This window comes from Batrachochytrium dendrobatidis, assembly GCF_000203795.2.
Source record: "Batrachochytrium dendrobatidis JAM81 unplaced genomic scaffold BATDEscaffold_14, whole genome shotgun sequence".
In the NCBI taxonomy this organism is placed as follows: Eukaryota; Fungi; Chytridiomycota; class Chytridiomycetes; order Rhizophydiales; genus Batrachochytrium; species Batrachochytrium dendrobatidis.
The window spans coordinates 193,901-218,369 of NW_006281112.1; the positions used below are offsets into that span (position 1 = coordinate 193,901).

At 39.7% G+C, this 24,469-nt stretch overlaps 12 protein-coding genes across 12 annotated transcripts; 5 read left to right on the forward strand and 7 right to left on the reverse strand.

Moving 5' to 3' along the window:
* Positions 1-282: 282 nt before the first annotated feature.
* On the forward strand, positions 283-2,847 carry BATDEDRAFT_36011 (uncharacterized protein). Its single transcript, XM_006681925.1, has 7 exons — positions 283-645; positions 888-1,071; positions 1,178-1,305; positions 1,372-1,623; positions 1,773-1,979; positions 2,071-2,574; positions 2,668-2,847. The coding sequence occupies exons 1-7, from the start codon at positions 337-339 to the stop codon at positions 2,809-2,811; spliced, it is 1,728 nt and encodes a 575-aa protein (XP_006681988.1). The 5' UTR covers positions 283-336; the 3' UTR covers positions 2,812-2,847.
* A 24-nt stretch (positions 2,848-2,871) lies between these two features.
* On the reverse strand, positions 2,872-4,474 carry BATDEDRAFT_91660 (uncharacterized protein; the record flags this gene model as incomplete). Its single annotated transcript, XM_006682011.1, has 7 exons — positions 2,872-3,035; positions 3,114-3,319; positions 3,433-3,610; positions 3,709-3,791; positions 3,903-3,989; positions 4,062-4,155; positions 4,267-4,474. 7 exons carry the CDS (start codon positions 4,472-4,474, stop codon positions 2,872-2,874), a joined length of 1,020 nt encoding a protein of 339 aa, XP_006682074.1.
* Positions 4,475-4,685: 211 nt separating this feature from the next.
* BATDEDRAFT_36012 (uncharacterized protein) lies at positions 4,686-6,173 on the reverse strand (the record flags this gene model as incomplete). Its single annotated transcript, XM_006681926.1, has 5 exons — positions 4,686-4,858; positions 4,974-5,084; positions 5,193-5,436; positions 5,537-5,646; positions 6,034-6,173. 5 exons carry the CDS (start codon positions 6,171-6,173, stop codon positions 4,717-4,719), a joined length of 747 nt encoding a protein of 248 aa, XP_006681989.1. The 3' UTR covers positions 4,686-4,716.
* A 1,167-nt stretch (positions 6,174-7,340) lies between these two features.
* BATDEDRAFT_91662 (uncharacterized protein) lies at positions 7,341-9,818 on the reverse strand. Its single transcript, XM_006682012.1, has 4 exons — positions 9,095-9,818; positions 8,987-9,016; positions 8,306-8,895; positions 7,341-8,209 (listed from the first exon to the last, which is right to left on the reverse strand). The coding sequence occupies exons 1-4, from the start codon at positions 9,650-9,652 to the stop codon at positions 7,366-7,368; spliced, it is 2,022 nt and encodes a 673-aa protein (XP_006682075.1). The 5' UTR covers positions 9,653-9,818; the 3' UTR covers positions 7,341-7,365.
* A 1,184-nt stretch (positions 9,819-11,002) lies between these two features.
* Positions 11,003-12,830, forward strand: BATDEDRAFT_32353 (uncharacterized protein; the record flags this gene model as incomplete). Its single annotated transcript, XM_006681908.1, has 9 exons — positions 11,003-11,028; positions 11,547-11,603; positions 11,893-11,917; positions 12,000-12,074; positions 12,147-12,233; positions 12,312-12,364; positions 12,449-12,460; positions 12,535-12,690; positions 12,762-12,830. Coding segments are annotated over 9 exons (540 nt in total), but the record flags the coding sequence as incomplete, so codon positions are not given.
* A 255-nt stretch (positions 12,831-13,085) lies between these two features.
* BATDEDRAFT_13975 (ribulose-phosphate 3-epimerase RPE1) lies at positions 13,086-14,187 on the forward strand (the record flags this gene model as incomplete). The annotated part of the gene is made up of 5 exons (XM_006681795.1): positions 13,086-13,208; positions 13,296-13,374; positions 13,545-13,637; positions 13,746-13,880; positions 13,949-14,187. 5 exons carry the CDS (start codon positions 13,086-13,088, stop codon positions 14,185-14,187), a joined length of 669 nt encoding a protein of 222 aa, XP_006681858.1.
* BATDEDRAFT_91663 (uncharacterized protein) lies at positions 14,181-15,168 on the reverse strand (the record flags this gene model as incomplete). Its single annotated transcript, XM_006682013.1, has 4 exons — positions 14,181-14,257; positions 14,505-14,824; positions 14,910-15,076; positions 15,136-15,168. The coding sequence occupies 3 exons, from the start codon at positions 15,166-15,168 to the stop codon at positions 14,527-14,529; spliced, it is 498 nt and encodes a 165-aa protein (XP_006682076.1). The 3' UTR covers positions 14,181-14,257; positions 14,505-14,526.
* A 976-nt stretch (positions 15,169-16,144) lies between these two features.
* On the reverse strand, positions 16,145-19,429 carry BATDEDRAFT_20761 (uncharacterized protein; the record flags this gene model as incomplete). Its single annotated transcript, XM_006681830.1, has 9 exons — positions 16,145-16,244; positions 16,338-16,698; positions 16,779-16,918; positions 17,018-17,231; positions 17,313-17,436; positions 17,519-17,907; positions 17,978-18,071; positions 18,160-18,619; positions 18,835-19,429. The coding sequence occupies 8 exons, from the start codon at positions 19,427-19,429 to the stop codon at positions 16,381-16,383; spliced, it is 2,334 nt and encodes a 777-aa protein (XP_006681893.1). The 3' UTR covers positions 16,145-16,244; positions 16,338-16,380.
* Positions 19,430-20,280: 851 nt separating this feature from the next.
* Positions 20,281-21,212, forward strand: BATDEDRAFT_27619 (uncharacterized protein; the record flags this gene model as incomplete). The annotated part of the gene is made up of 2 exons (XM_006681853.1): positions 20,281-20,403; positions 20,505-21,212. 2 exons carry the CDS (start codon positions 20,281-20,283, stop codon positions 21,210-21,212), a joined length of 831 nt encoding a protein of 276 aa, XP_006681916.1.
* A 21-nt stretch (positions 21,213-21,233) lies between these two features.
* On the reverse strand, positions 21,234-21,431 carry BATDEDRAFT_91783 (uncharacterized protein; the record flags this gene model as incomplete). The annotated part of the gene is made up of 1 exon (XM_006682014.1): positions 21,234-21,431. The coding sequence occupies one exon, from the start codon at positions 21,429-21,431 to the stop codon at positions 21,234-21,236; it is 198 nt and encodes a 65-aa protein (XP_006682077.1).
* A 16-nt stretch (positions 21,432-21,447) lies between these two features.
* Positions 21,448-22,144, reverse strand: BATDEDRAFT_27620 (uncharacterized protein; the record flags this gene model as incomplete). Its single annotated transcript, XM_006681854.1, is given in 2 exon segments — positions 21,448-21,759; positions 21,779-22,144. The coding sequence occupies 2 exon segments, from the start codon at positions 22,142-22,144 to the stop codon at positions 21,448-21,450; spliced, it is 678 nt and encodes a 225-aa protein (XP_006681917.1).
* A 709-nt stretch (positions 22,145-22,853) lies between these two features.
* BATDEDRAFT_37428 (uncharacterized protein) lies at positions 22,854-24,461 on the forward strand. Its single transcript, XM_006681949.1, has one exon. It carries the CDS (start codon positions 23,624-23,626, stop codon positions 24,035-24,037), a length of 414 nt encoding a protein of 137 aa, XP_006682012.1. The 5' UTR covers positions 22,854-23,623; the 3' UTR covers positions 24,038-24,461.
* Positions 24,462-24,469: the final 8 nt, after the last annotated feature.

Sequence of the window (24,469 nt, forward strand, 5' to 3'; positions counted from 1 at the left end):
TTGAACTTCAATAGCAACTACAAAGGAGTTGTTGCAGGAAACTCGATATGCTTGTAAACAAGTTCAGATACAAGTACAAATGAGGGATCAATAAAGAATAATATACTAAATGTCATTCTCAAACAATATTAATTAAAAGTAGCACTACTGCGGTATCTACTTTCTAATGTAGGTCTACTTTTACATATTTGGTTACTTTGAATGGCACGAGATTGCTCATGTCTCGAAAAGCTTGATAACTTTCTACCAAGAAAATTTTCAAACTTGCAACATTTCACAGCTAAACGACGTATACGAAATCAACTAAACTTTTGAAATAGTTTAATAATCCTGTGAATGGCATCCAATACTCCTGCAACAAGCGCAAGAGTGGTACTTTCAGTATTTGAAAAATACCAAAAAGAGCGACTGCTATTTGTCCAGACTGTTGCCGACTTGGCGTCGCGTGAAGGCAATATTGATGCTCTACAGAGTGCTGGGGTGATGTCGCTGCTGAGGCCTCTTCTCCTCGATAATATTCCGGCAATTCAACAGGCTGCAGCACTTGCTCTTGGTCGCCTTGCTAATTACAACGAGGAGCTTGCTGAGGCAGTTGTTGAATCTGATATACTTCCACAACTTGTTTATTCTCTTAGCGAACAGAATGTACGTGGTTTGAATTATTAAATTTCAATAGAATAATTTGGTGATTGGCATAATTGTAGACTCCAATATAGCCATAGTGACTCTATTATTTTGACAAGCGCAACCAAATGTAGTCAATCTACTCTATTGTCACTTGCGTTTAGAAATACTGTTTTAAATCATCATGCTTTGTTTTTATTCCGAGATTGTACACGATATTGACTATTTACTCATGGGTTTACTGGTGCATTTATACATTCCAGCGTTTCTATAAAAAAGCCGCTGCATTTGTTTTACGTGCTATTGCTAAACATTCGGCTGGTTTGGCTCAGTCTGTCACGGATTCCGGTGCTCTGAATGCACTTGTTGCTTGTCTTGAAGAATTTGACCCAGGAGTGAAAGAATCTGCAGCTTGGGCATTGGGGTATATTGCTCGTCATAATTCTGGTAAGCTATTTTATTATAAAAACAAACTGAAGTGCCATATACTTTATTGATTGACAATCGTCTAATCCTATCTATGCTACGATTGCAATGGCAATGAAATTTCTAGAACTCGCGCAGACTGTTGTTGATGCAGGTGCTATACCGTTACTGGTTTTATGTGTCCAAGAGCCAGAACTATCTCTTAGACGCATTGCAGCTTCAGCACTGAGTGACATTTCAAAACATTCTCCAGAGGTAACGTAAATTGACTGGATCGATAGTGGTTGTAGTGAGCAGATTGTTGACAATACATTTAAACAGCTTGCTCAATCGGTGGTGGATGCAAACACAATTTCGTTTATCACCCCATTACTGTCTAATCCGGATGCCAAACTGCGTCGACAAGTGTGCTCAGCGCTATCTCAGATTGCAAAACACACTGTAGATCTGGCAGAAACCGTTGTAGATGGAGAAATCTTCCCCAATGTCCTTACTTGTCTTAAAGATACCGATGGGTATGTCAAAAAGAATGCTGCTACTTTGATCTGCGAAATTGCCAAGCATACTCCAGAGGTAAATCTGCACCACCTTGTTTGTACTGTATATCAAATCGCGGTTTTATTATCTGAGATATACACCTTCAATAACCAAGGTGAATGGCCTATGGTCAGCTAAATGATAAAATCGTACTCATCTATTTTGAATTCCAACTCATAAAATAGTTGGCACAGCTAATTGTCAACTCTGGAGGAATTGCTGCCGTGGTTGATTATGTCAACGAAACATCTGGAAATGCCAGTCTTCCTGGTATCATGACCCTTGGCTATATTGCAGCGTTTTCTGAGACTTTGGCTCTTTCGGTAATTGTTTCCAAAGGCGTTCCTCCGCTTTCAAATGCACTGGTTTCTGAATCTGAGGAACACATCAAGGTATGGGTCGATCATTTTGTGAAAATATATATTCAACCAAGAAAAAACACATGGAAGATGGCAGTGTATATCTGACACCAAATCTTTTTAGGCTGCCTGTGCTTGGTCGCTTGGACAAATAGGTCGCCATTCTCCCGACCATGCCAAAACTCTTGCTGACCATGCTGTGTTGCCCAGGCTTCTGAATGTACTCACTATGGCTACCGAGGATAATGAAGAGGCAGGAGCTGATCTTAGAATCAAAACAAAAAGAGCCTTGAAATGTATCTTGGAAAAGTCGCTACACATGGATGCTCTTGAGCCACTTCTTCAGCTCTCTACTCCGCCTAGCGTTTTGAAGTATGTTGCTGGACAGTTTGCAAAAATCCTTCCTCATGATGTTGCAGCGCGCCGTGCCTTTGTTACATGTGGAGGTTTACAGCGCGTGCAAGATATTGCAAACAGTTATAGCTCATCTACTCAGCAAGGTGGTACCCTTCCAAATGGACTTTCTGGAACTAAAATGGGCGAATACATTCGTATAATTAACGAATGTTACCCAGAAGAAATTGTGCGCTACTACTCCCCTGGGTACTCTGCTACACTTCTTGAAAAGGTAATTTACCGATCTAAATCCAAATAGTTTGAAATCAGTTGTGGCTAAACAGCAACTCATCCAACTTTTATTATTATTGCTCTTTCTACCCAGATTGATGAATACAGCCATATGCAAGATTTGCCTACAGCCAATATGGCTGGAAAGGTTAAAAGCGTGCACTCTAGTGTTGCTCAGCCTATAACTGGCACGGGACCTTCTATGAATGACACAATTCCACAAAGTGTTCTTGTTTAATTTGGCAACACTACCTAATAAAGGAAATGATCAGATAAAATGATATTTTTTGTCAAGCATTTATTCCTTTGTTGTGGAAAGTTTTGATATTTGATTCAAGAATCTCTGGCGTTGATCCAACAGCATTCTATCAAAATCGCCTGATAGACCTTCCAATAGCTCAGATATATTTTCTAATGCAGTTTGCTTTAATTCGTCGGGTGGAAGAACCCCAAGAATATCGGCTGGAATGTATAAAAATAACAGTTATATCTCAAACTCCATTGTATTGATGCAGACAAAGAAAATATTTAAAGTCTTACGAGTATACGACAATCCTTTGACGTCCAATATTCCAGCTTTGGTTTGCTCTCGCGCAGCTTTTTCCGCCTCGTGCACCTCAAATGTGTCTGCATCAGATAATGGCAAGGCTGAAAATGGTATTTCAAGAGCTACTGGCCAGCTGACCTCTTGTTTCTCTTGATCATTATTAAAGACATAATGAAATAGTTTAAAATGCTGAAATAACCTAATGATTTTAATTAGGTAGAAACATGTGGGTTGCTGTTGGTGAGTATTATGCATTTTGAAAATAAATGAACTTGGCAATAAATCTAGATTGGCAAAGCAAGGATTATTTACGTGGTCATTGCATAATCAATAATGAGTTTGCATTCTGCCGGCTCAAATATACTGCTGGTAGGATCTTCAATTTGATTAGTACTATTGGCCAATATTGCAGGTGATGATGGCTCAGCTAAGCTGTCAAACAGCAATTTTTTAAACTCTGATAGTGTCTGCGTATGAGTCAAGGATTTTTCTAAAGCCAAGTTGCCATATTTATTGCAATGTTACGTGGACAAACAAGATGGTTTAAAATATGAATCATTGAAAAATAAGCTTTTTTGATTGATCTACCTAATGACTTGTCCAAGGTCAGTTTCATGATAGAAAAAAAGACACTGATCTGGATAGGAGAAAACTTGTTTTCCTTGGAAAAGCTAGAGTATGGTTTAACCCAAATGAACAAAGTTGGAATATAGTTAATTTCAGTTTTTATGATTTGAAATGCAAATACTATGTATTTTTAAAATTGCACACATGATACATACTAATAATTACTATAATAAAACGACATTAGGATGCTGCATTGTATATCGTCCTTCCATAATGGCATACCAATAATCTGTGCCAGCTTTCTAAACAAGGGAAATATTGTATATTATAGATAGTAAATAAATAGCTGATTGGGAGAGTATAGCTGCACATACCCCAACTCATCATCAGGTTCGCAAGCCTTCAGCTCATCAATATTCTCTTGGGTAAGATACAACCATGATAAAGACGCATCTCCTTCTTTTGGTCCTTTAGTCTATTTTGGTGATGTCGGGGCATAATCCTTGAGTAAAAATTAACAACCATTGGACCTAACAGCAGGTCTCATTCCATGAGTACCAAATTTAAAAACTATTAAACCTGCCTCTACTGTTTCGTCAGTGGCATCTTCGGCATCTCGGAGTTTACCTCCTTTTGCAGCCTTGGGTTTTCCAATTGAGCGAAGCTCTGAAACCGTACTTCGTGATGATAATCCACCACTAGCCGGTCGTTTTTCTTTTATGCTTGCAGCTATTACTTTGGTAGTAGGCCGAGGAGGCACAGGCTGATTAGAAGTGGTTTTTTTCATATTCATAAACTAGCTGCTAAAACTACTATTACAATATCGACTTTAAACTTGCAAGTTCAAGATGGCGGACGCGCCAAATGTTGCTACGCGTTGAGGTTAATTAACCAAAACCAAGAATCTGTACATATTCTTTTACATAACTACTACAAGTATGTGATGGCTCAAATCCCTTCATGGGTAGCAAATTATATTGCAAAAAATGATATGAAATATATGCCTCGTCAATAAGCAGCATGAAATCTTCATTTCTTAGCCTTTTCTGCTGCAGCAACAACAGCTGGTGCAGGAGCATCGGAAAAGAGGGCCTCGCGTTTAGCGGCAACACGTTGTGCACGACGCTCACGAGCAGCCTTGGTCTTAGTGCGATAAGCCTGGGCTTGGTCACTAATATCGGTTAAAAAAAGCAAGATATTGGCGTTAGAATGATTTTAAAATCGCTAGACATGATCAAGCTGAGACACCCAATAATTGACTAGAATTGTGATTATTAGAAACTTACGCAAGAACTTTGACACGAGCATTCTCAGCCTTGGCCTTGTGGATGTACTCCATCAAGACACGCTTGTTCTTAAAGACATTACCCTTGGACTTTGTGTACAGTTCATGGTACCTATTCAAAACCAACCCAAAAAAACATAAGTACAAGTTCAGGACTGACAATACACATGAGATGATGTTGGAGATCAAAAAAGATCTGTAAATTAGCCAATCGACTTACAAATGCCTGTCAATCTTTCCAGTCTCCCTGTACTTGCGAAGGAGACGACGAAGAACACGCATGCGACGCATCCAGAGGATAGCTGTGGGCATACGGGCATTAGCAGTACCACGACGCTTACCGGTACCAGAGTGACGACCTAGACGCTTGGCAGCAGCCATTGCACGAACACGGTAACGGGACTGAGCTACAACAGGCTTGCGGATGATCAAACCATCATCGATAAGTTTGCGAATGCTTTGACCTAAACAATGCAAACCAATCCAACCATGAGTATAATTGAAAAACAGCTCAAACAGACTAGCCGAAATAGCAACCAGATTCATAAAAACGGAAAGCCTTACGAGAGTTTGAGGCAGAGATTTCCATGATCTCGCTAGGATCAAGCCAAACCTTGCGCTTGCCACACTTAAGGACAGCAGAGGCGAGTCTCTTCTGGGTTGTGAGGTTAGCCCTATAAAAAGAAAGAGTGAGCAAGATTTATCAAGCCGAGTAGTATAGAAGGAGCCAGCGACAAGACTGTACAACAGTTTGTAAAAGTAATGATTGGTATTCTTGACAGGAACACGGCATCATCTACAAGTCCCATGGGCCAAGTAGTATGATTACTGAATGAACGGCTAGCACTGTGGTTGGGATTCAAACCCCATTTTTGCAAAAAAATGCACCAAAACTAAACCAATGGAAGATCCCACTTCAGTGACAGCATGTGCAAGTGACCACAAGTAGAATCAATCAGCATTCTCCAGAAACACCAAACTCATAGTCATTCCGTGAAATACAATTATCCACAAGTGCGATAGCAGTCGACGGAACGTATCATGTCAAACCGACCAGAAACCATACAAAAATCTTACATTTGCACAGAGAGTGTAAAAAGAAATCAAGCGAAAAACAAGCTGTTGGCAGGCTTGCAGTTGCTGCAGAAGAAAACACCTGCTTCCCCGTGACTTTGAAGTTGAACACCCTGAATACTGTCATCCTTGTCAGGCCAAGCACATCGAATGCTCATCCAACTCATACATTGTTGACATTACCAATGACATATCGATCGACTCATCCACCCACTTCAACCAGAAAATCTCCGCTGGTCAAAGTTTTGATAGGATGGTGAGCCTGTTTATTGATGTAGCAGCTAGAATATCAGATCCATCAGCCTTGATTACGTCCTATATATACATGATTGATACTCTAGTACTTTAAGCCTAACAGTTTTGGATGGGTTTGCTTTAGGGGAGCATTCGCACTGGTTGGCTTTGCCGCCTTACAGCTCATTAAATACGATATTTTGTCAAGGCGCAAGGCAGAGCATCGCAAAATGCTGGATGATGCAAAAACTGGACAATGAGTCTACTGGAAATATACTACCACATGAACCAGGGATTATTTCACAGCTGTATTCACAAAATGGACTATTTTGTATTTATTTTGCAGTGATTACCTTTTGCTTTGGGATAGACAATGACCAAATAATCGTTACGCTTTCCTACTGCAAATTGACATTCCCAATTCTTCAATAGACATTCTCGATTCTTCAAAACACAACGTTCATTATATGATGCACACAGTCAGACTATAATTTTGAACTGAGATTATCCACACTTTGCATAACCACGTATTGTACGATCACCAAGTTTAAACCCAGATTCATTCATTACAATCCAGATATTGGATTTGACTTGTCAAACTTGACCTTGTACTCTAGAATCTTGGATGGCTCTAGTTCAAGAACCCAGATTACATATCTTGGAAATACAACAGCTGCTTCTATGCCAATCTCCCAATATTGTAATATTCGGCTTGGATGAAACGAGAGTTGGAGATTGGACAAATATGGGATTTATTGAAACCGTAATGTGAACATTTGCTCAGTTTATACAAAAATGAGCAAAAGCCAGTAAACTTTACGAGTTTAAAGGGCACAATGTTGTCCAATAAATGTGGTGACATCAATCATTTCATGAGACTAGCTGTTTATGTATTGGCACTATTATTTAATGATACATCTTGCTGAATACAGCGGTAACTGAATTATTACATCAATCTTGACTCTGCATTGGGTCTACTTTGCAAAAGACGCGATTGTTGGAAATATAGTTTCTCGATAAAAGTCAATGTATCGTTGGTTATTATGTACGTCAAAATAACTTCATGATCAGCAAACCCGATTGTTTTATTTTGCATCCCATATCTTTACAGACCCATCCGTGCTGCTAGCGACAATACAGCCATCATCAAATGCTACTCCAGTAAGAACTCTACCCATTAATGACTTTGAATGTCCTATAGATATATTTGTTGATGTCTGGCACACATCTGTAGGCTGTGATTGACTGTCAGTCGCCGCTTTGGCCTCTTGGTCAAGGCTTTCCTGTCGTCCAACTGGCGCAGACAATTTCAAAGTTGCGTCTTGACGTGGTCCGTCATCTGCAGCGTCGCTGATGGCATTGAGTTGGTAGATCATTTTACCAGTGCGATGATTCCAAACAGTGCACTTTCCTTCAGAGCCAGCACTCATCAATCTCCAGTCATCCGCACGTACACACAAAGACCATTTTCCTTGTGCTACCTTTTGACTATTTGTATTAAGGCGTTGTGGGCTGATTTTTGAAGCGCCATGTTCAACCATGCATGTGTTTGCTGTAGATGATTGAGAGTCAAATTCAAAATGTGATGAAGCATCTGCCGAGGTTTTCTGGCATAATGGCATTGATTTGTGCGAGTGGTATATTCTGTTTAAAAAAAAGGTATTAGGATGAGATGCCCATTCTGAAAGTTGGTCATATCCTACACTTTGGATTTTAGAAACCAATGGAATATTATGTACATCATAGAGGTACACGATTCCAGAGAGCATTCCAAACAATAGTCTGGAATCGTTAAACACCAACGATGATACGGGGTCGGAGCGCGCATGTGGGTTTTTTATCTGCGATTGGCCCATGTGTTTGTCAATTAATGTAAGAGGAGCATCTAGACAAGCATGATCTAAAAAATACGTTGCTACACAGTTTCCACTATTTTATAGCAAGGAGTTGTTATGCATAAAGCTGGCATTAATACGACTATACTTTCTCACAATGTATCGATCTGTATAATGGCAATTTACCTACCTTTTAATATGCCAAAACTTGATAATTCCATGAAGATCTCCACTAATCAAGATTCCATTATGAAAATCCAATGATTTGATTCCACCCGTGTGACCATATAAAGTACGGATATTTATACACGACGACTGAGATGCTCGAGTTGTACGATCGACAGTACTCATAACTATGCCATTGGGTTTTGACAACTTTTGTGATGCTACAACGGACGACGACGTTGTCATTTTATTGTGGTCCATGGCAACGCCACAATCAGAAAGTGAAATGTCTGATTTTTTGAATGAAGAATGTGATTTAATGATATGCATAGCTGTCTTGCGATTTTTGTCTTTGTGCTTATCATTTGTTCTGCGGTAAAGGGTAGTGGTGTCAACTGGTAAATCAGACGGATCTGGTTGTACACCGACATTTACCATGTCCCAAATCTTTATAGTTTTGTCTTCTGAACCTGTAATTAAACAATTCCCAACGTATTTCAAGCACGTTACTGCTCCAGTATGTCCAGTTAGAATGTGCTGTAATGGCCCATCGTCTTTATTAAGCCAAATTCTGATTGTTGAGTCTGCACTAAATATAATTTTCATCAAATAGTGCTATTTTAATTTAAAAGAAACACATGCTATATTGATTGTAGCTAGACTAGATTGTGTGATTCAAAAGCAATTCTCACCTTCCAGTACATACCTGTTGTTTCATATCAAAATAATTGTAATACTGTTAATATATATTTATATTTCTAGACATAATCTGTATGCAGTATGGGATTGTAGTCGAGATTTAGTCGCGACTGACCTTGTCTTTGTCGAATTGTACGGTCAATACAGCCTCGTCATGGCCTTTCAAGGTTCGTAGACACTCACCTGTACTGACTGAGCTAATTTTGCAAGTTTTATCTGTGCTTCCGGTTCCGATATACTTTCCATCAAATGCAAGTGTCAGGATCCCTAGTGTATGCGCTTGAAAGGATCTATACTTGAACTTTCCGCTTGCCCAGCGACTCATAAACGACAAACGCTTTGCATTGGCTGTGACGCTTTTGGTTGATTGAAAAAATACATCTACCATGGACTGTAAGCCAATCATTCCATAAAGCTGCTCCCATAATTTCTTGTTAGAAACAGCTCGATTCCAAGCCCATGAAACTTGAGCAGACGTGCCTAGATCTCGTGGATGGATATAGATGAGTATCATTTGAGAAATGTTGAGAGGAAGTAGTGTGATAAAGTCACGATGCAACATAGGTATTACTGTTGCTAGGAATTGCATGTCTGATGGATCACAACACTTTAACAACTGATGTAGAAATTGGCATCGTTGGGTCAAAGTGAGATGTGGAAACCTATGTACCATCAATAAAGCAAGGTTGTCGTCATGGATTGGATCTATACGGCTATTGTTTTCTTGTTTTGGAATATCTTTGGACAAATGGATATGCGTTGCTTGTGAACAGAGCGAGGTGGAATACCCAGCTTGAGGATGGTGCTTCGAGTCGGAGATATCCAAAGTTGATGTTGACAGAGGTTTTATTTGTAATGAAGACATACTTGTATTATAAGGTGTTTCAATGAATTCCATGGTCGATGCGCAAATGTGTCATTCCCCAATGCTGATTCGTAGTCAAGATAGATTCTAGACGGGCACTATAACCAGACTTTATCAAACGCGTTCAGATTGAGGTATTGATATTTAAGCGGAGTTTAGGGGAAAGCACAACTATATAAAACCAGTCATTTAATGCGTTAAACCAACATCAACCTTTGATTATAAACGACACTTTTAATATAGGACACATTAAATGGCTAGCATTGATTCTATCGTTCCTGCTCGATTTTTGGTGACAGTCAGCCATCTCATTGCAACCATTATGGCTTTTCTAACAAAAGTAAAATCAAGCCTCATCATATTTGAAAGTAAAAGATGATAAATATGAAAGTGCCATGAAACCATTTGTTAATCTTTACCCATACAACAATCTCTTGATGTAACATGAATCAGGATGGTAACATTATGGCAGCACTACCTATATCATCTACATTGGATTACAAAAGTTTTAATCAGTCGTAAGTTTAGATATACTATAATTTATTCAACATCCATTATGCTTTTCATGGGTATCAAATTGGCAGTAGGTCTGCACATTTTTATCAGGTTTATAGAAATGATTGGACACGACTATAAACTATAATTATGAAACAGGATTGTAGCAGCACTGGTTCTGTCATGGATTTGTTTTGCAACAGAATTTATAGGGTTGTTTTCTGGGAGGACCATGTTTAGTGCAGTGTCCAACACCATCAGTAAGTGAAATGAATGAAAATGAATGAAAATGGACACCAGCCAAAGCTAAAAAGGCAATAGATTAACAAGACTATTGGCTGACCCAACCAATAGATATTTGCGCGCATGCGACAGGAACTATTGCATTATGTCTGTTTATTACAGAGGGATGGCACTATCTATCGTACTGGTACATTTTTGTGTTTTGCAGGTACTAAGATTGAGCAATAAGATCGCAGATTTTTGAATGTAAATCACAGACTTGAACTAACGTTCGACTTGAACAGTCTTGCGCCGTGGACAATAGAAATGGCAGTGCTGGTTCTTCAAATACAATCGCAGATTTAACCGGGTGTCCGAGCGCTGATTAAAATGAAATTTATTGCATTTTGTTTTCCAATCCAACGAAGAAAAACTATGTCAGTTCTCTTTATTGGCCGAGTTCCCGAAGGTGGTGTTGTTGATTTTGTCGCTGAGTGCATGTGTGTGAAGGGGTGTGGGTGTTTCCAAAGAGGACCTGCAGTTATCCATGGCATCTTCAAAGACCTGTGTAGTGGATAGCAGTGGTCTTGCTAGCCAGTCGATGGTGAGCTGCTTCATCCAGGTGCAGCATTTGAGTCTGATTCTTTTACATTGGCTCTCCCCATTGCTGTTCGCTTTATTCTACCATCACCTGCGTTAGTTTCTTGTCGATAGCATCACTGTGTTCTTGTCGTTGTAATGAAGATGGATGTTGATGGCATGGGAGAGACTGGGACCATTATTGCCCTGTCTGCGGTTGAACCTACCTCGATATCTCCACTTGGTCAGGCAGTTGCTACTCTGACCCCAGCCAATTGTTCTTTTGCTGACCCGCTCCAGATATTCTTCTTGGCGGTTTGCGTCACTACAAGTGTCCGTTGTGTGCGCTCTCCCTCTCCCTTGTCTCTGTTTCTTGATGTATGCTGACGCTCGCAATGATTTCCTCAGACGCTCGCAGTTCGGATTTGGAAGACATTTTCCGCAAGTATGGCAAGATCATTCGGTAGGTTTTGCTATTCATAATGCCCTAATCTTAATTACGTCACTCTGAGATGTGATAGCAATGTATGGCATGCACTTTAAACTGGAGCTCCTGTTTGACAAGCGAAAACTCAGTTTGGAGCATTGTCGTCCATATATATATACGGTTTTGAGAATCTTGATCTGACTGGCTTAAAACTTGTCAATGCGATGAGAACAATGGCTGTTTCTGACACATGGCTTACTAACTGATTTGCCGCTTTCTTTTAATTGACTTGTTTTTATTATACATTGCATTTACGCATGATTAGCTGCGATGTCAAACACGGAGCATCTGTATGTGTACTATTTCTATATTGTGGCATTTGCTTTAAAAGTTTACTGGGTTTAACTTGCAAATACAATGTCGATGTTTTAGGTCAGCTTTGGATTTGTCGAATATGAGGATAAGCGTGATGCCGAGGAAGCTGTAAAGGCTGGTCAAGAAACCGAGGTAGCTTTTGTTTTCACCGAAATGATATTGCCTTTATCTTGATTCTAATTACAATGCTTTGGGAATGACTAGTTTGAATTCAATGGTGCCAAAATGTACGTTGAATGGGCCAAGGCCGGTGGTCGTCGCGGTGGTGAGCGAAGTGATGGTTGCTTCAAGGTATTTTTGGTTGATGTAGTCATGTTTGCATGCTTTTTTAATGAAACCAGGTAAACATTTGAATTAACATGCTTATAGTGTGGAGAAACAGGCCACTGGGCTCGTGAGTGTCCCAATAGCGGTGGTGGTGGGTAAGTGACATGGCTTGGATCACCAACCTGTTTTAATTTACAGATTTGAATTGATAACCTGGACTAACAAAACCTTATTTTTAGTCGTGATCGCAGGTATTTTATCATAACCCTTTTCGACTTTTTCTTGAATCTCAAACACTTTTACTGATTAAACTCGTGGTGTTTAGTCCTCGTAGAGACAGGGGCTACGATCGTAGCTACGATCGAGGCTATGATCGCGGAGACCGTGGTCGTGACCGTGACCGTGGGTATGACCGTGACCGTGATCGAGGATATGACCGTGACCGCGATTATGACAGAAGAGACAGAGACCGTGATCGCAGGTAAGCTAGCTCAAGTATATGATTTTCTGTTTTACCGAGAATTTTCTAACTCTTGAAATTGTGAATGTTAGTCCTCCTCGTCGCCGTGACCGCTCGAGATCTGGATCTCCTCGTCGTTGAAATAAACAGCCAATTGTTTTTGTTAGGATTGTCAATAAGTTTTGTTGTAGCTCAAGGGGTGGACTGACTAGTGTTTTGAATAAGATTGCTTGAAAGACTTGCTTTCTAATAGACTATTCATCCTTTGATTCCTTTTACACGACAGAGTAGCTAATAATTGAGTTGATTCGATTTTGAAACAAAGCAAACAAGTTCTTGGATGGCCAGCAATTCTTGCAACCTTGTCCATGACGAAAGTGTTTTTCAAAGCTTTGCCTATTATCAAACAGTTCAAGATGCCCGTAGCCAAGATTGCTCCCTCGATGCTTTCCAGTGACTTTGCCTGTCTTGCGTCAGAAGCCAAGCGGATGGTTGATGCAGGTGCCGACTACTTACACATGGACGTCATGGTAAGCTTGGTTCACTGACTGCCATGTTCTAGTATATACTTGCATCCAATGCTCAACATACCAACTTTCATACTAATCCAATCCATCATCTTCAAGGATGGCCACTTTGTACCTAATCTGACTTTAGGTGCTCCAATCGTCAAGTGTCTGCGCAAGCATACAGACGCCTTTCTTGGTATGCACTTTGTACTCTTTGATATATACTGCGCTACCTTTGACTTGATTGTCTAGAAAACAATCATTTAAAATGTTTTTTCAAAGCCCTGGCAAAGACCAATGTTGAATTGTGCTAAAACTAATCGACTCCACTTGCACACTCAACTCTATATCATGTGTTTTAAACAGATTGCCATCTCATGGTAACCAATCCCGAACAATGGGTTGATTCATTTGCAGCAGCTGGAGCCTCTCTGTTCACTTTTCATATTGAAGCAACAGGTAAGCATAGTGAAATGACTACTGGTTTTATCCTCCATCGCTCAAGGTTTTCCAATCATCTGGCTCAATCGCTATTCAGCCCTAATGCATCATGTTTCGTTATTCTAGACAACGCTTCCAAACTCATCGATCGTATTCAAGCAACTGGAATGAAAGTAGGCATCAGCCTCAAGCCAAAAACTGAAATCGAAACCATCATTGATCTTATTCCCAGGCTAGATCAAGTTCTGATCATGACTGTTGGTGAGTTGATTGGAAATCTATTGCGTAATCAACAGTCCTATATCAAGCTATATTAACACTCTCTTTAGAACCTGGATTCGGCGGTCAAAAAATGATGCCTGAATGCTTGGAAAAAGTTGCAGCTTTACGATCTAAATTCCCCAACCTTGATATCCAAGTGGATGGTGGTATTGACATACACAATATCGGACTAGCTGCCAAAGCCGGTGCAAATGTCATTGTTTCTGGAACTGGTATATTTGGGCACCCTTCTGCTCCACTAGCAATCCAAACAATGCGAGATGCAATAAATAAAGCCAATGTTTAAGAAAAGTAAACTTGATTCATTGAAATTGCAAAGCCAAAGTACCAAGCTTTATGGAACACAATTGAAAAGCCTAGAATAAACTTGTTCAAAGTTAGTATTAGTACTGATCATCAAAATCAGATCCAATAAACATGCATACTGCTGCAATAACCATGTTGAATAGCACTCATATCACAGATGTTCTGCACTGGCATAAAATGCCTCAGGCAATGTAGATAAGAAATTTGAAATTCATCACTGTGCATCAACATGGTCGTAGCAGGCATAGTTTGTGAAAAATAACAAGATGCAGACTAAATAAATCAATGCAAGCCTACCTTGCTAGACTGATCAACGATTTTAGCCCTTCTTCTTGGAAACACCGACTGTGCGTCCACGACGGCCAGTGGTCTTGGTGTGCTGACCACGAACACGAACCCCCCAGTAGTGACGGAGACCACGATGAGCACGGATCTTCTTGAGACGTTCAAGATCCTCACGAAGCTTGTTGTCAAGGGCGTTTGCAATAACCTGGGTGTATTTACCATCCTTGATGTCCTTTTGTCTGTTAAGGAACCAGTCAGGAATCTTGTATTGACGGGGGTTCTGCATAATAGTAACGACACGCTCAAGCTCGTCGTTTGTAACCTCACCAGCTCTATACCATAAAAATAGTCAGTATCGTTATCATATCACTGGTTCAAAATATACTGTGACATTTCCTGAACTTGAAAAATGATTACCTCTTGTTGAGATCAATATCTGCCTTTTTAAGAACCAAGTTGGCATAACGACGGCCAATACCTTTGATCGAAGTCAGAGCGTACATAATCTTGCGCTTACCATCAATGTTGGTGTTAAGCAAACGAATAATGTATTGGAATTGACCGCTATTGGGAACCACAAGAGACTATAGTAAAAAACAGGGAAATGTTAGCAAATCTGCCTATATAATACACCTGCTCCTACTATTCTAAAGATCAATGGATAGTAAGGATTCATATTAACGGAATTTTCCGACTTGGGTGGGCTAAAATGAAAAGGCCAAAATCATAAATGCTCTGTTTGTTCCTGTATAAGTCATTACATACAACTTTCAGGTCCAAGCAAGTCTCATAGTCCCATTTTGGTCATGCAAATCCTTTGAAAAGCTGACTTGTTTCCATGCATGCATCCATCCAAGACTATACTATAAAAGTCTGATGAATGGATGCATAGAAAGGTTCATGCATGGTCTACTAGGGTATTGAAATGCATATATATGTGGTTTCTGGGGATGGATGGGCACTACGAACAACCAAAACTGACCATGATTGCGAAAGGGAGTGTAAACTTGAAGCACGAACTTGATTCATTTTTGCCTATTTGCTCCAGTGAAAAATTTAGCCAAATAAACTACTTGCAAATTAAGCCGTATTCACATAAAATGAACCACTTTTCTGTATCTTGTAATAGCCTTTGGAATAAATAATTGCTTTACAGATTAGTGTTCCAAAAGTATATTCTATTGATCACACATGCACTTGTTTGGTACTGTCATTTCTAGTTATAATCCTAGATGAATTGACAGTACTTGCCAGCATATAATACGGTTTGGTTGTAGATTAACGAATATAGCACAACCATGTTGACGAGCTGCTTTGAATCACAAGTATGACTAATTTCTGTGGTGGAAATAACAGTTGTAGAAACCTGATGGATTCATATTTAATGCAGAAGGCTGGACATGATCAATCTAAAGCAAAATCTGGTTGGTTTAGATGTAATGAGTTGCTGGCTGAACGGAAAATCTCGAATGGAATGCTCAAAATGTGCATTCAAGATCTCAACACTATCCTATCCAACATTAAACAATGCTTCAACTATATTATGACAAAAAACTGTTTTTTTGCAGTGCAATATCAATTGGTTGGACACCATCAATGCATGTAATCTGTAACACAGTTCTTCACTTTAGCAAAAACATTAACAACCCATTACAAGCCTATCCAGTTTTATTAGTAGTTAAAGCCCATAAGCTAGCAAACTGTGGCTTTATGCAGAAAATTCTAAATACTAGCTTTGATAAAACACGAATACTAGAAAATAAATGGAAAACGCCAATATTGGTAAATCCATATATATACAATGGATTTGTACCAAATAGTAGAGAAACCAATCAAGATCAATACCATCATACTGCAGTAGCCCTATGTTCATAATTAAACAGCAAAGTTACTCGCGAAATCGTCGACGCTTTCCACGTAGTATGCTGGGCGTTCCTCTGTTAAACTCTAGATATGCCATAGAATCTGCTCCTGATAACGACTTCATGGTTCCAGAACTTCTCATCATCCATTGAACTCCCTCAATTTCAGCCTCCTCCTCACTTTCATATGTCTGTAATGCATCGTCTAGCTCATCCTGATGAACATCACGCTCATAGTCTGCCTCTGTTGAAATGAGTACCGTATTAAGAAGCTCGAGCTGATCTTTCAAAGAGCTGTATGCAAGACCTGCAGAATCGTCCATACCTTCAATATGCGTGATAATCTGGAAAAAACGTTTGGAATCAATATCGCATTAGCAAGATATTCAGGCAATTCACATATGCTTGAATAGCAAACACATACTCGAAAACTATATCCCTGATCAATGAGAAACTGCTGTCGTTTTGTAGCATAGTACATTTCCTCTGTATCTTTTGATACAAGAGTGTAAAAATATGCATTGTAGCCTGTGTCCGTGCCTCGTTTTGCACGCAAGATTCTCCCTAGACCAAAATAAAGCATCAGCCCATCACAAGTGATCATGGCTCAGACTATAAACGACCCACTCATTAACACCTTATATTTGGTTACAATCAGCATACCCAGTCTCTGCGCCTCTTGACGTCTGCTTCCATAATGAGAACTTATTTGAATCAGACAAGAAGCCTCTGGCAGATCAATTGATGTATCTCCGACTTTACTCAAAAAAATAGTATTTAGTGCTGGGTTAAAGCGAAATTGCTGTAGTACACGAAACCTTTCACTCTGAGAAGTTCCACCGTAAATAAAAGGTCGGTGAAGTTTTGTGGCATAGTGCTACAGTAATGGTTGCATTCTGAACCTTTAGATACACAGAAATAGCAATACTATGAAATATTTAGTCTAAGCTACTCTTACCTTTAGGGCAAACACATTATCTGAAAATACAATAATCTTATCTCCCATGGCTTCATGGAAATTCACCAAATACTGACACGCCTGCACTTTGCGCGGATTCATTGTATATAGCAACTGTCGTTTTCTAATGGAAACCGTTTTAAAAGGCAGTTGCGCAGATATGGTATAGCTGGTACAAACAATCCGCTCAAATGCTTTACTCCTACCTTGACTTTTCCCGAAGAAATTCTCGAAAAAACTCGGGTGTCATATCACACCAAACTTGTGCACACTGTACACGGGCAATATGTCCACCTCGCGCCAACTCCATCCAGTTTGCCTCGTAAAGCTTTGGCCCAATCAAATAGTTGAGATTATCAATTTTGTTATCTTCGCGGACCAACGTTGCAGTCAGCCCCAATTTTGAATGAGTGCCAATAATAGTAAATACTTTACGAAACATCTCTGCAGGAACCACATGAACTTCGTCAAGAATCAGCAAACCCCATTCGCGGGATTGTATAAATTCCATCAATTTCTGTGCATCGTATGCACGTTTTCCCGAATATGTGATCATGGTGTATGTACTAATCATTACCCCTGCCGGGCCAACAAACTGATAAGAGATTGATCAGAAGAGGTAGTTGATGTGAAAAGTTCAGACAACCGCAAAAACCTAAATGTACCTTTTCCTTTGAGCCCGATGTAAACTTGGCAACATGGCCTTCTTTAATAGTGGACCAATGGCAAAATTCTCGACGCCATTGTTCAGCGCTCACGCTGGTTGATCAATATCAGACAAATATTGAGAATCAGCAGCTGTTTAAACCCGCCCAAACTCGGTATTTTACAAACAAAACGATAATACCTAGATGTGCATAAAACAAGGCAGTTTTTTTTAACAGTACATGCCGCAGCTACTCCAACAAGTGTCTTTCCGGAGCCACATGGCAATACAACTACACCGCTACGAACACGCCCATTGCCAAATACCTTACTTAGTCCATTAGCCTGATAAGGGCGGAGTTTTGCAAAAGGCTTGAGAGTCATTTCTAGATTTGGGTTTCTAGAATCAGCACAAAAATCATACTCTTCCAATACAGGGAGAAGTAAATCGACACAACGGCGTTTCACTGATTCAGTAGCTTGCATGTGGATTTCAAATGACTTTGTCATCTGTAAAGTGGCCTCTCCTGCCGAGCTCTCACCCAAAAGCTGTTCAAATCGCTCAGCTATAGAACCGGCTATATTAGTTTTTAATGGAACTGCAGATGTATTATAGATCTGTGAAACGCCGGATGCTGGTATATGTGTTGGCTTGGAAGCATCTTCATTGAACAAATCAAATAGATCCAAGCCTGGCTCTAAAGTAGTAGAGGCTGGCATTGATTCCTCTTCCAAAAATGTATCAATAGAACGGTTGTCTGACGCTGCTTCATCTTCATGCAGTGCAGCATCTATATGTATAGATGTGTCTGTTGAAATAAATTAGTATCAAGAGATTATTAAAACAACTGCACGGCGGAGTATCCAAGCAGATAACTGAACTCTTTACCTTTGGACTCCATCACCAAGGAGTTACTAATAATTGGATCGTTCAGAAGCTTGGCTAGCACAGTATCATCTGTTGTTTCAAGCCAGAAACGGCCATTTCGAAGAATAACCTTGACCTTGCCGTATGAGCACGAGTGTTTATGAATAAACTCCTTTACTTCCTCCGGAAGATGTGACTTGCTAAGTAGCTCAAGAACATCTATGATGCTTTTTGGTCTTAGTCCGACAGAAATGGCTGCATATAAAGAGTATTCGGTCAATCGGTACTCATGAATATGCTCAGGTCTAGAAACAGGTTCTGCGATCGCTGTAAGAAAGTCCTGCGCTTGGAAAGTAAGGACTGAAAAGGCCTCGAGAATAATACGGCCAGTGTTGCAAACCCATAATGGACGCAAGAGATGGTCTGGTTTCAACCCAAGTGCGGCATAATTCTTGCTGGTACTATGCCCTTGTAGTACATCTGCTGAGAAATGCCACCCCGATTTTGATTCACTACTGGATGAACTATCACTGTCATCTTGAGTCCATACTTGCTTGGTGGAATTTGTCTGAGATGGCTTCGCCCGACGCTTCAAAGTGGCCATCCTGTAATAGAGATCTATAATGTCGAGTTGTATTTGACGCTACACAAAGAATTTTCATGCGTAAATCCTAGAAATGAGAGTCATACATTTGTAAGATTCAATAAGAATCAGCCAAGTCATTGCTATGACTCCATGAGTATATATAGAGAACAGAACGATATCAGCTTTTTAGGCGAGACTCTTTGATTAAACTATGCTATCCTTTTTATACTTGACATGTGGGTAATTACATCCTTTACCAGTCTGCTTTATCCTGTCATTTCTTTGTCGTCATCATCTTGTCCTTTTGATTCCAACTTGCAATCTTTTCCGGCATGCTTTTAGAATCTAGTCAGAATTTAATTGCCCGAAATTATTGGATGATTTATGTGCTGGATTCAAAGATAAGTCGGTTTTTTGACCAGTATTTACTGCTCAATTTGCTTGCAAGTTGTCAAATATAACAATTTATCGGAGATAGGCAATCAAGGTCAAAAACAATGGTATAGAGCACTGGATACATTATAAGTTTGAATTATCAGGAACTTTCACTGCCATACTCATACCAACGCTTTATGTAAAACATCTTTGATGAATGTATATGGAACTATCAAGAGTGGGACCCATAGTTGTTTGATGAATTGTAAAAGTTGATATTTCCTGTACCAAAATATAGCCCGAGATAATCGAGACTTTTGTGCCAAACTCTTTTCAATATTTTAACCAGGATATAAGTTTATTTTAATGCTGTAGTGGCCAGAATTCTTTACAGATGGCATCCATTTTCAGTTTGATGAACTTTCCCAAACAAATATCAAAATGTTAGGCCAAAATACACATAATTCTACAATGCTCTCCCACTTGATACCCCAATGGTGTCTGTAGAAGCAACGATCAATTCAGACTGTGCAGGGCTCAAAACACTGCTTGCCGAATACTTTTCTGAAGTAAATATGCTTGCTAAAATCCGAGATACAGACTCTGGAATCACAGCAGTAACAATACAGGGACATCCGAAAGCAGTGTCCTCTTCTATGGAATACCTTAAGGATCTTTTACTCATCGGTTATGATGCTGCCATTGTATGGGGAAAAAGAGTATTGTTGAAAAAGAAAATAGACTTTCTTCAGTCACCATTGAAGACACTCCAGAAAAACTGAAACGAGACCCATCATCTGAAGAATTTCTAGAGAAGCATTTTGAAGAGATCTCCTTTGGTGGTTCTGCTGCAACTGAAAACTTGAAAAAAGTTGCCAGAGAAACATTCGCTAGTATGATAAATGCTACAGGTTTTGGTGTTGCAGAGGGATGGATTCCAGCTGTCAAAGAAAAGCACATTTCAATCAAATACAAAGGAAGAGCATTTGACCTGGAAGTTTCCTCTATGCAATCTCTTTCTGAAGTCATATCAACAGCTGATTCATTTTTTTCTCAGCCTGTGCCTTTCAAAATGTTGTACCGATTTGCAGATAATGACTTTATAGTTGTTACCGATGTCAAAAACTTGCGTGATGGATTCTTGTACTATGCCCTAACCGTCAACGAAGAGCTTCCCAAGAAACAAGCTGTAGATCACAACCTGAATATAGAGCATTTCTTTGACAAGATGAAAATTGAACGAAAAAGACCCGAATTTGATATCATCAAGCTCAAAGAAACTTTTACCGAACAAGGAATTCTTTTTGAAGATTTGATGGAGACTGGTGACTTGGTCATAACTGATGCTGAATTAGAAAAGTATGAAATTGCTCAAGGAGGGCTAAGAACAGCCATTCTTGCAGTCATCAAAAGTATTATTCAATGAATACTTTTCAAAATGATTATTTTATGATTTAGCTTTCTGTTGATCAGAAATAGAGTCAATAGCAGCACAACCTCCTGCAACCATTGGTGCGTGAAGTGCACCGACTCCAGCAACGACAGTTCCAAAGGTTGACATTGCGACAGGTACAAGTGCACTTTCAATTAGTCCAAGATACCATTTCAGCAGTTTATTAGCAAACATCATCGTCTCATCAAACATACTTTCAACTAATCTGTTACTTTTGTAATCTGGTTTGACATGTGCCTGTGTCAAGGCTTAAATCATTGCATGTAATCTCAACATTCTTGAAAATAGGAGGCATTACAGCAAAGTATTCCTTTAAATGCTCAGGAACAGCAATATCACATTCTATCATTCCAAAGAACGTGTTATCCAAGACATCTTTCAGAATATCGGGATAGACTTGAACTACTTGGTGCTCACCACACGGCATATCTTGACTTATCGCCCACAGATATAAAGCATTGGTATCATATCCAAGTATTCCCTGACAAGGCTTTCCTTTTCTAATTCTGGTCGTCTTTTTCTTGATAATGATAAAATACGATACTTGGACCACCAACCAGATTATCTCTGTATTTGTGGTACAATTCTTCATTCCCTTTGAATAACTGAAACTTGCAGTCTTTGCTTTTTGTGTGCCAGAGATATTTCAGAGTGAGTCTAGGAACAAAGATGCCGTTTTTGTGGATATCAAGATTCAACGACTGAAAGAAATTACCCAGCTTCTTTGTCGCTTCTACGCCTGGCTTCACATCCAAATTGTTGTAGTCGTCCAACAAATCATACAGGTTGGTGTGAGTGAATACCATTTCATTATAATCGTTTGATGAAACTGATTCTCCCTTTAGATTGTTGTAAAACCACTTTTTGGATGGAATATGTGAGTGTTTTAAGAACTTGAATGACATTATTGGAATATTGTGTCAACTCTGGGTGTTCATCAATGTATTTCGATAAATTCCGAGTTATTTTATGTGGAAATATTCCCTTTTGTGATTGTGTCAAACGTTTTCAAGAACTTGTCAGTAGTATGTGTAGAGCATCGAACAATATCGTTTTTAGTTTCCAGCAGAAATTTCCGCTGTATCTGACATTGACATATGCAAGTGAAAATACAGAAATAATGATCAAACTATTTATTATTTTGCGCAACTATATGGTTTTAATCCTCTTCATCTGCTTTCGCGTTGACTCTGACGTGTTCACCATAGATTTGCTCAGCAATCGCCTGGATAAAACACACGTCAATTTCCGGAAGATTCTTTCGGATCATCACCAGGAATCGACTGCCTCCAAGCCTGCTTGTGTCCTGGTGTACGATTTCAGATAGGTGCTTGTAAATATCGACAACCTTGTCGTGCCAGGCGATGTTTTTGTTACATTCTTGCAGTCGTGCCTTTAATGCTGGGTTGCGGTCCAAATGCATCTTCCAGTTTTGAGTCCGCGAGAGATTCTTGTCCTTGAAACGTTTCTCGTACTTTTCCAGGATACTGCATGCATTCAGCATGCCTTTCAAAAAGTCGCGCTCTGATTCAATCCCGCGGAGCTTTTCTTTCAATTCTTCAAGTAAAGAATCCTTGGCCTGCATTTCTCGGTCCTTGGCCTGCAAAAAATCCTCCAAGAGCGACTCTTTCTCCTCGATTGTTGCATTCGACTGCAACACCAATGCGACCTTCGACTTCTTTTCGGGTGCCTTGACGATGAGTGGTGACTTGGCAGACAGACCGGCGGCAGAAATACTCGATATTGGGAGATCAGGTTCCAGGGCAGTAGCATCCACTGCCTGGTGCAGAGTGAGTTCATTTGAGTCAAATGCAGTGAGTTGTTTGGGTAGTTCCTTCTTGACGGTCTTGACCAGGTCGCTGACGCTGTCACAGCCGGCAGTAGGAACTTGAATAACCTGGCCACCGTTGTGTTTGATCCAAAGTTTGGCCAGAGTGCTTTTGTAGCGAGCGATTCTCAACATTGTTGTTTTTTTAAAGGAAAGAAAAAAAAATCCACGACATTCTAAAACATCCCAATGGCGTCCGAGTATATAAACCCAGAAGCTTCTCAATTCCTCTTCTTTCATTAACAATCAAATGAGTGACTACAACCACTTTACTAACTGAGTCAAGAAGCAGCGAAAATGTCCTAATGCAACCTTGGAGGCAACAATCACTCAAATTGACATTAAATTTGTCTGGTTATATTGAAGGGAATTGACCAGTCAAGGGGAATGCCAGAAACTGTCAAAACAGACACTGAAAAGTCTAAATCATTCTTATTGAAATGCTACACTACGACATCAATCTCTCAGTGTGCTGGATGAGTCGTCGTCATACAGGTTTACTGGGTTGGATGCTGAGGAAATCAAAAACCGGCTGACGAAATACATCCGATTGAATATGAAGCAACTCAAAGCGACCGATGTACTGGCATCAAAACAAGTAATGCTGATAGCCAGGTCCTTGATGAAACTACTGGAAACATTTGGGGATGGGCACAAGGGACGCTTCTTGGACTATGTCAACAGCAGACTTGGCATCTCCAAACCATCCTACTACTACTATATGGAGCACTATGCCTTTATGTCAAAGTATCCGAAATTCCAAACGCTGGCAGTGTCCTTTAGAGTGTTTAAAAGTATGATTCCAAAAATCAAGGAATGGTTTATGTCACCAGAGTGTCAAGCTTTGGACTCTTCTGATTTCTACTCTGAACACTACTGGATGAATGTTGATGATGAAATGGATGACGACGATATGAATGTTTTAAACGAGCACAATTCCACTGCGGTGGAAAACCTTCGCAACAAGTAGTTCCTCGTCAGTCAATGACTCCTTCAGACTCCAGTGATAATGATAAAGTCATCAGTGGTGGAACTGACATTGCTACTTTCTTTCACGGAGAGCAAAGTACTGAAAATGTCCACCGCAGTGGAAAAAAGTTCTAGCTGTACACTCCTTGATATCTTCGTGATAGACAGCACGATTCATTCAAACCTATTTCCACCACATTAATGTATCTTTTGTATTAACTTGTAAATAGAAAATCTCTGCAACTATTGTGTTTATTATGAAAATTTCATTATTATCGGGTGTGTTTTTGAGCTAAACATTGTCTCCTGATTGTTTAGTTTTCTTGTACTTTTTAGCTCTCTCCTTCTCTGCCTCGGTATTAGCAGCATAATGGTCTCGATATTGTTTCCTTTCAGCTTGTTTGTTTTTGGCATAGTAATCTCGGTACCATTT

Bases quoted from the DNA above. Each gene is read 5' to 3' on its own strand.
- BATDEDRAFT_37428 (XM_006681949.1), top strand. From the start codon at position 23,624: ATGAAGCAACTCAAAGCGACCGATGTACTGGCATCAAAACAAGTAATG.
- BATDEDRAFT_36011 (XM_006681925.1), top strand. From the start codon at position 337: ATGGCATCCAATACTCCTGCAACAAGCGCAAGAGTGGTACTTTCAGTA. The intron at 1,624-1,772 runs GTAAATCTGCAC...CTCATAAAATAG, and splicing joins TTGCCAAGCATACTCCAGAG to TTGGCACAGCTAATTGTCAA. The intron at 2,575-2,667 runs GTAATTTACCGA...CTTTCTACCCAG, and splicing joins CTGCTACACTTCTTGAAAAG to ATTGATGAATACAGCCATAT.
- BATDEDRAFT_91662 (XM_006682012.1), bottom strand. From the start codon at position 9,652: ATGGTACATAGGTTTCCACATCTCACTTTGACCCAACGATGCCAATTT. The intron at 9,017-9,094 runs GTCAGTCGCGAC...ATATATTAACAG, and splicing joins TACAATTCGACAAAGACAAG to TATTACAATTATTTTGATAT. The intron at 8,210-8,305 runs GTAGGTAAATTG...GCTATAAAATAG, and splicing joins AAGTTTTGGCATATTAAAAG to TGGAAACTGTGTAGCAACGT.